General features: G+C 33.2%; 1 protein-coding gene across 5 annotated transcripts; it reads left to right on the forward strand.

Moving 5' to 3' along the window:
• Positions 1-14: 14 nt before the first annotated feature.
• LOC146530433 (charged multivesicular body protein 7-like) lies at positions 15-9,131 on the forward strand. 5 transcript variants are annotated; one of them, XM_085201002.1, is made up of 11 exons: positions 15-422; positions 1,979-2,198; positions 2,822-2,993; positions 3,983-4,149; positions 4,599-4,735; positions 5,786-5,873; positions 6,378-6,525; positions 6,892-7,050; positions 7,603-7,794; positions 8,114-8,252; positions 8,961-9,131. In XM_085201002.1, exons 1-11 carry the CDS (start codon positions 151-153, stop codon positions 9,103-9,105), a joined length of 1,839 nt encoding a protein of 612 aa, XP_085057128.1. In that variant the 5' UTR covers positions 15-150; the 3' UTR covers positions 9,106-9,131. The 5 variants fall into 5 exon arrangements, with proteins under 5 accessions (XP_085057128.1, XP_085057129.1, XP_085057130.1 ...); XM_085201003.1 differs by having other exon boundaries at positions 7,603-7,791; XM_085201004.1 differs by having other exon boundaries at positions 6,898-7,050.
• The last annotated feature ends 598 nt before the right edge of the window (positions 9,132-9,729 follow it).

Raw genomic sequence — 9,729 nt, forward strand, 5'->3', positions numbered from 1 at the left:
CTTGCTAGTATATTTTCCTTGATACTCTGTTTCTAAACGTCAGTGGCTAAAAATATTTTTATCGTGTGCTTTTTTATAACTCATATACTAAATACGTTCATTTTCATTCAGACTAAATAAAATAAATAAGTTAAAATCAAACAAAATAAAATGGGTTTGGCCGAATGCGGCATACCAGACAATAAGCTCCCTCTATGCTGGTCAGACGACGTTCGAATGAACGCTCTTTTTGCACCTTTCCGATTAAAATCCGCTAATCCCGAATCCTGGGAGATGAAAATGAAATTCTGGTCGGATATGGTTAGACAATGGTGTCGCTTTAAAGTTGATCCTATAGTGTCTGCGGCGGATGTGGGAATTGTGTTTCAGAGGAGGGGCAGGACTGCTGCCTGCATAGATATAGTTATTGAAGAAATGTTCAGGTATAATTTAAATGTTTTTCCCTTATTGATAAAAAACTACTTATAATTGTTAATAGGTTTTAATTTTCGAGCATATAGCCATATTAATTTTATAATCTATCAAAATTTATGCCTTGTTATATATTTCTTAATTTTATTTTTTAATTTATTTCTCAATTTAATTTGCATTTAATAGATTATTAAGTAATGTATATGATATCAGAAATTGATAAAACTTGCATGATCACTAAATAATGTTAATGTTCTGTTCTGTTCTTTAATTACGGAGCTTCAAGCGTGCCAGTTGAGCTCTGAATCACTTCACTAATGTTACATTGTATGTAAGAACTCACGAAAGAGGTTGTATGGTTAAAAAAAGAGATATAATATAAAAAGAGATAATATTAAATATATAATATAAAATTATTAAATATATATAAAATATATTAATTATAAAAGAGATAATATTACACAATAAAAAATAATAATATATTTAAATATTACTTCCTGTCATTTGACAAAGAATGCTAATGTTTTAAACATATTGCTTATTATTTGTATTTCCCATGTTAAACAAATTATATATTTTGTAAATTATTCTCATATATTTCATGTGTAGTAGTGGGGGTAGTGTCTGTAAAAGCAATAGTTATGGATTCAATCCATACATATTATAAGGTTATTTACATTTCTCCATTGTCATGAGAAAAAGCATAATATTACATTATTATAAATAAGAAATATCAGATTATATACCATTAGCTGTTGTGGTGTAGTGGAGCTATGATTGACTGAAAACATGATGGTTGTAGTTTTAATCTCCATTTGGGGGAAATATTATATTTAAATTTGTATCTGCCTATAATATAGGCATAATTTTCATTTCCCTAATGTGATAGACAAAGCTGACATTAAGATCTGCCACTCTATACTGAATATTGGACTGTGTGTAGAGTTAGGTTATCTCTGCCCATCTTGCTTTTTTTCCCATCTTACTATGGGGGGAATAAATGCATTTAATCTGCCATTTTCTCTATTTATCAGTTCACAAAAGTTATTGTCTTAGACATCTTAATCTTATCATTTTTTTTTCAAATTGTCGAAACACTTATTCCATGTCTGTTTCACTTGCTCAAAATATTGCACATTAGACAGCAGAACCCATTGTATATAGTGAGAAAATAAACAAAAAATGTTAAACATATGAAACCAATAACTATCATACATATGTATGATAGTTGTTGGTTTCATAGTATGTATATACTATCAGAATTTATACAGTTGGCCCTTTTTATTAAAAAAATATGAGGACATAGTTGTTTTAGAGTTGGTTCTCTATGGATCTATTAATTATTTTTATGTCTACACTCTTAATAAGAAACTGTGTGATATTAAGTGTGGTTAAGTTATGAGCTCCATACTTAATGTTTCCCTTTTTTTAGCTTTATGCTGCATACAACACAGGGAAGTTAATATATATTAAAATCACTCCCCCTACCATCATGTTTAGTTTACAGTTCCATTGGGCTATTACAGCCTTACCCATCAATATTATTAAAATAAAACTGAAATTCCAGTTCTGGCGAACTATCGCCTCTTTCAAAATATCAACAAATACTCTACAATGGGCGCGAGGGGTGGGTCAAATGGGGTGCACGTCTGGCATTCAAACCTGCGGTCTTTGCGTTGACAGCAGTCACATCACTACTTCCTGCTCGACAAGTGATTGATTCTAATGGCTTGCCAAAAGCAAGTATTGATCCTACACAGAGATTTGTATTGGAAAGTGCTGTTAAGGTTAGTTGACTATGATTTTCTTATTATTTATTTTAGTACTTTAGTATTTAAGTAGGTATAAGCTTCATGACTTCATGGCTGCGGCAAGTCATTGACCATATTGTACAAATATAATATTTTATGATTTAACTTTTAACTTAATAGGTATATTAAGACTGAGATAGATTTATATTTCTATATTATTATTGTCATGTTGAAGAGTTTATTTGGTCATATGCACTAATTTTAAGAACTACTGGTTTGAATTGAAAAGCACATTGAAACACAAAAACACATTTGGAATGTGACAGCATCAGATATCCATAATATCCAAGGTAGGTCTGAACCTACCTTGGATATTTGGAATGTGACAGCAATCAAGAATTGATGGTATTAAAACGTACCAGCTTTACACTGTATCCTGCACACAGCAGTGTAGGTAGAGGGAACCCAGTGTTAAGGCACTCCATTCTTCACTTTCCGCCATAATCTGGAGGCATAGCATAGCAGAACTCAAAGGAGTTGTTTGCTTCGTTACAAGAGCCAGAAAATGAAAAGTGGGGTTTGGAGTAACAACCTGCGCCACAACTGATCTCTATTAAGGAATACTTCGGATTTATGTTTTTTTTTACTTTATACTCTAGGATCAAGCAACAGATCTGCTAAATAATTTTCCACCCGATGCAGAAAAGATTGGCACAATAGAAGAGTTGATGAGAACAACCAATTATATTAATAAAGAAGTTTTCGAAGTACTTCTGGGTTATTTGGTCAGTCAAAGCATGTGTGTGAAGAGTGGGGATGTAATTAAGTTAGGTAAGTTGTTACAAAAACGCACCGTAATTCTGTATCCAGCATATAGCAGAGTAGGTAGATCAGTGTTTAGAAACTCTTATCTTTCCGCCCGAATTCAAACATTCAGTGGCGTAGCTAGGGTATTTGCTGCCCGGTGCGACTTAGGGGACTTGATGCCCCTTTCCTATGGATGAGTTCTAAAAAAAAAACAAAGCGATCGTCGACTTTGATGCCCCTTTCCTTTTGATGCCCGGTGCGACTTAGGGGACTTGATGCCCTTTAAAATGGTCTAAGGTGGTAAAAACAAAGAAAAAACAAAGTGATCGTCGACTTTGATGCCCCTTTTCCTTTTGATGCCCGGTGCGACCGCACCGCTCGCACCCCCCTAGCTACGCCACTGTGCTCTTAATGAAGATGAAGAAAATAATGAAGATGAATTTAATAATTTCATTTCTCCAGTCTTGTAAATGAAATGCGGCATAAACTTAAGTCGGTCAATACGCCGCGCGCTCTAACTACTACTACTAGACCATTCATTCGTATCGATAATCGCTAAGTCGAAATTCTTATATGCAGGTTATTTATTCGTTATTTAGTCAGTTCTGAAAAGGCACGATTTCTAATCTCGATACGTAAAAACTTTTCTAAGTGTAGAATAACATCTGAAAAATAAATGTTTGAGTCCTATTTCTGTTAGTATACAATTTATAATACATAATTATATATACATAAGAAATATTTATAATATTAAACGAGGCCGTGCTTCTGTAAACGCCCTGGTTGTGAGTTCGATTCTCACTCGGGGGAATGAAATATTGAATATTTTAATTTCCTCGCTCTGGTAACGAGGCCAAGCGCAGCGATAAACTCCTCCATTCAACACGCAAATTTTCGAGAATTCAGTGTCTTAATAGAGAACGAACGGTTGCCAGATTCCATCTGCCTATCCTGCTTTTTGCGAGTTGCAGCGTGAAACTAAAAATATAATGTACATATATATTTCATTTCAGCGGAACCAAACAAAAAAGTTAATCCAGTCTCCGAATTAGATGAAGCGCTAGTGAAATTAATGAGCGCCGAGACCCGTCTATCGTTGGACGCGACGCGACTGTCGCGCGACGTTTCTGTCGCAGAGGGGGAGGCCAGGGCCGCCATCAAACTGGGGAATAAAGTTGCTGTGAGTTTTTATTATAGCTTTTAAAAGAAATATGGAATAAGTCATAAATAAAATAAAAAATCTTCAAAAGAAAAATGCAGCTTATAAAGAAAGGTCCATTTTAAATTATTATTTTAATCGAATTTATTACATGAATATTTTTAAAACTTTGTGTTGTTAATATTAATGTTATTCCACTCTTAGGTAAGAAAAATGTTCTTAAAGAAAATGTTTAAAAAATTGAAGAGTTGATCCGTGCCTCAAGTTTACCGTCCGAGCGCTCGGACCACTAAGTCATACGTTCATCAAGCTATGTTGTAATTCTTATATTTATCTTGGACGGTTTCCAAGAGGCACGGTTTCGAATGCAATGCAATTACTTTGAATGTTTTTTACGATTTTAAGGTATAATTCAAAAATATAAATCGACAATATCTAACTTAACTTTATATATTTATTTAAAATTACAGGCAAAGAATTATTTAAGGAGAAAAATGAAAGCTCAACAGCGTCTAGAAAAATGTGAAGCCGCCTTAGAAAATATAAAGGAACTATTACAACAGACTCGCAACACAGATATTAATAATGTTGTTGTTGACACATACAGGTTGGTTTTTTTTTAAGTACAGTGAATTTAGTGGTATGATTTGGTGCTTTTTTTTAGAATTTCGAATTGATCACTTGAGAACTCAGGTTTTTATTTTCCATCCGAATTCAAGACAATGCTATGTGGCGAAACCCAACACTATACTTTGTCTTATTAGAGCGGGTCAGTGAAATTATTTCCTGTCGTATTAGAAACACGAAGCCAAATTTTTGCTTTGTTTTGCCAATGATTTATTTATTATTATATTCTCATGCACATATCTAGTATTCACCAGTGGCGTAGCTAGGGTATTTGCTGCCCGGTGCGGGGACTTGATGCCCCTTTCCTGTTGATGAGTTCTAAAAAAAAAAAAACAAAGTGATCGTCGACGTTGAGTTCTAAAAAAAAAAAACAAAGTGATCGTCGACTTTGATGCCCCTTTCCTTTTGATGCCCGGTGCGGATTAGACGACTTGATGCCCTTTAAAATGGTATAAGGTCTAAAAAACAAAGAAAAAACACACTGATCGTCGACTTTGATGCCCTTTTCCTTTTGATGCCCGGTGCGACCGCCCCGCTCGCACCCCCCTAGCTACGCCACTGGTATTCACTTGTTAGTTGAGTGGCGGAACTCATCAATGCAAAATTATATCAAACACATACACGTACGCACGCACACGCGCATGTTATGTCACTCAAAAAGGCTTAAGGTCACTGTAAAAGCTAAAGAACCTTGTTCGGGTTAAAATTAGTGGACTGTATAACATAGGCGTTTAATAAAGGAAACTTTGACACGAAAAATTTAGGTGTAACGGCGACGCGACATAAGCAAAGAGAAAAGAAGTGAATGGCACAGTGCACACCCCGCGCACTTCGCCATAGCAAGCTCCGTTGTCGTCAGTTGTCCCGCGCTTGCGCGCAGCCAAAGTAGCGCCATCCCGTGGCATCAGTCCCAAACAGTCACTAAATTGTCAATAATAATAAATCACTCAATACCAAGATGTATGAAAGACCTTAAGAATTTTTTGCTTACAAATATTAACGATTCTTGTTTTTTTTTTTCCTTTTTCAGAAAAAGCACACAAGCAATGAAACAGAGTATCAAAGATGGCAACTTAGAAGATGACGGCGTTTATGACACTATGGATGAACTTAAAGAGGTACGTTTTTTTTGTGGAGAAAAAATAGACACTCCGTTCCCCACTACATACCCTGCTGTATGCGGAATACAGCGTGAAAAAAAAAGGAACAGTAGGTTCAAATATATTTTTTTATATCTGTCTTCTTTCTTATATGAATTTCAGACTGAAGCTATATTGAAGAATTTAAATCTAGATTTGGATTATAATTTGCATCAAATCAGCTTAATTACCTGTAAAATATTTTATTAATTCAATTTTGTCGAAGTATATGTAATAGTTTAATTGAGTTATGGTAATTGAATTTAAAGTTTATTTTTTTGTGGTTATTTTTAAATAACATCTTTTTTCTTAAATATATTTTTTTTGTTTTTTAAAAAAAAGTAACAACTTCATATAAAATTCATCAAATCCTATACAAATAAAATACATTTTTGTCATTTTGCTCTCTAATCATCTCCTATTTATGAGGCAAACGATAAGTATATCTGTATATTTCACCAAAAAAACCTTTTCTTTTCCCAGGTTATGGAGAATTACAATGAAATTGAGAAAGCACTGAGTGGTAACATAGATGACTTGGACACTACCGAGTTGGAGCAGGAGTTGAATGAGCTGATGTCAGGTCCAGGATCTGGAGGAACACCTGGGAAGAAGGAGGAGGAAAGAAAGGGTATGGCGAAAATGATTTTCTTTATTATATACAGTGTGTAACATGATCGAAGACGACGGATATGTATAATATTGAGATATTTCCGTGTTATTGTGTTCAATCATTTTTAGTATATCGACTAATATTTGTACTGTACGAAAGTCCTACTGCTGAGCGACTTTGAGAAAAAAACATCGGAAAAACCTAGTGTAATGCAGAATGTCAAAGAAAATTATCCCTAAATTATTTTAAATCATATTCAACAGATGTATGTAAAATCAATTTGTAAAAATGATAATTTGTTTTTTATGCATTGCTTTATAGAATATATTGATTATGATAAATATTTATATTGCTAATATATCAAAACTTTTTTTCGACTATCAGCTCCAGCTCCAGCTCCAAAATTACCCTCCCCTCCCAAGATATTACCACAAGGGAGGAAAGAGAAAGATTTCATATTTGATGGTGAGGAACAAATGTTGGCGGAACTCAACAATTTGGGGTTAGAAGATGTCCCCAGAGCACTGTTAGCTGAAGGAAGTGGTGAGATACTTTTTTTAAATTTCACTCTGGAAATAATGCAAATAATTCATACCCCCGAGTAGGAATGGAACATCCAATTTACTGTCAACATAGGAGCACCTTATTTTATATTTTGGAAAGATAGTTAAATCAAAAAAATCATACTTCATTCAATTCTTCAACTATAGCCTTCATTTATAAATAAACGTAAATATTTTTGCCTTTGAAATTTGAATACAAAATCAAAACTGATATTTTTATCATTGTTTTTAGAAAACGTGTAAAAATTTTAACGTAGCCAGATTTGACATAACAGACATACGTTCTTATCAAGCTACGCCGATATTCTTATATGCGCGCTTCCTACTTATTTATATTTCCAAATGACGCTGGTTCAAACTCTGTTACGTTTAAACTTTGTTTTCTAAAATATGTTTTTTCTAAGTGTGGAATAACATTTCAAGAATAAATTATATTTTTGTTTCTTTTTCTTAATATTAACTGGTTATAAACAAACAAAAATGTTTCCTAAACAAAATTTGTTTTTTTTTAATTTCCATATAAATATAACAGGGCATCGGCCCCCATCGAAATCAAAAACCAAAGACAAGAAGGAACAACCATCACAAACTTGGTATCCACGTTCCTCGGAAGCCGTATCCTCGAAGACCTGGTCATCACTGGACAAATCCCTGGAGCAAATGGCCAAAGAGTATGTAGAGGTGCGTCAGGATGAGAGGATACATCCTGGTGAGAGAATAGGTGGTTTGTTTTCACGCGATTATTGTTAATATTTTTTCTAACATTTTATAAATAGTAACATTTACTACATTTTGAGGCCGTCGTGGTGCAAAGGCACTAGGGCGCTACTGTAAACACGATGATTGTGATTTCGACTCCCACTCGGGGGAATGAAATATTTAATATTTTCAGTCACTCCTCCAAGTAGCTTGTAGTGTGTCTACCCTGTTGTGTTCTATATACAGTGTGGAGCTAAAAAAAAACCTGAGGTTGGGTGATGCCTAAAGAGTTTTTATGTCTTAATCTCATATATTTACTTAGTGAAACAATTCTTTTTTATTAGGACAATCTCTAAACGTGGACTTCAAGACACCTCCCAAACATTACGGGGCTGAGTTCCAAGTGAGAGACCACAAGGAGGCAGACGGAGTGTGGCTGTACAGTAGTCAAGATGAACTAGCTGCTAGCACTGCCTATTGTAGGTGAGTAAAATCTTACACCTGTTTATTTTGTTTATATATTTTTACCTTCACAATGTATCCCACGTTAATACAGCGGTCGTGGTCACGGTTAGACTGGTGGCATCCGTCTGTCAGCGACACAATTATTATATCAAATGACTGCCAAAGTTTTTTTTTAAATAAAAGTAATTGCCTCTCGTATTCCTCTAAATTCTTGCAAAATGAGCTGATTAAATCATTTTTCTCGTGTAATGTGTAAGCTTGAGAGTTTGAAGGTTAATTAATTGATTTATTTATTCAGATTCGGAAGTGGTAATTAACTTAAATAAATTTTACTACAATAAGTTTCTTAATTCTATGTTTCTTATTACTAAATGTATCACCTATTAAGGCCGAATTGAATTCCGAATGCAACAATGGAGATTAATATACAGAACTTTTTTATATAAATAACTATCTGTACCTTGCGTGCGTTGCTATGCCACCAACTAAAAAAAAAATATTGGAATGACAGTGGTGCCATCTCAGAAACCTTCATGCACAATGCTCATAACATAGCTCATACATGCTAAAAATCGTTTCATGATCAAATGCATAGTTTACGAATCTATAAAGGACATACAGACAAACATTCATTTTTATATATAAAGTTTGGCTATAATATATTAATAACTTTAAGCGGGCGCCGCGTTTGGGTCGCTAGTTTTAAATATATATTAATTATTGCAGTTCAGAAAGTCCAGGCAAGAACATTAGCAATTTCCAAATGGCACCCGGAGGTGAACGAAAGAAGACGGAGCAATGGCCAAAGGATGATAGTAATCTAGAGGATTTAGAACTAAGATTGAAAAACTTGAAAGGATTCAATTTATAACATTTTATAAAATGTCTTTTTTTTTTTTCAAAAAAAAAAAGAAATCATGTAAGTATCATGTGAATTTGCCTTTATAATTTTATATAGTTGTTAATATGTGAGTTATTAATAGTACATAAATAATACTATCGTTTAATAATTTTAACGTTTTCTTAACTTCCTTTTTTGCTATATATATTTCTTAGCATTACAGATGATGTAAGAAAATTACTTTTTCAAGTCTTATTAAGTTTCTTAATCTTTTTTAAATTAATGTATTTGCTATGTTTTATATATAGATATATTTCTTTCAATTTACTCTTTTCAGGAAATACCATACTACTACTTGTGATATATATTATAACTCGAGTTTCTATAAGTTTTTCTGAATTTACTTTTTTATTACAATTTTTAATCATCACAGATTAGATATAATTATTTAGACATAGCGAAGATCTAATTTTAATAATAATAAATTTAATATAAACATTTCGATTACATAAATGTTTGCGACTTTATGAATAGGTTTATATTTTTAAGGTAGTCTGTTGTTTTAATAGAAAAAATTGTCAAGCAAATTAATATTTCTCAGACATATGTGACAATTAATTTTTATTACTAATTCTGAAAAAAAAAAAAGAATAA

Source organism: Heliconius melpomene, chromosome 17, assembly GCF_056956725.1.
Source record: "Heliconius melpomene rosina isolate 202511_hmr_F chromosome 17, ASM5695672v1, whole genome shotgun sequence".
Classification (NCBI taxonomy): domain Eukaryota; kingdom Metazoa; phylum Arthropoda; class Insecta; order Lepidoptera; family Nymphalidae; genus Heliconius; species Heliconius melpomene.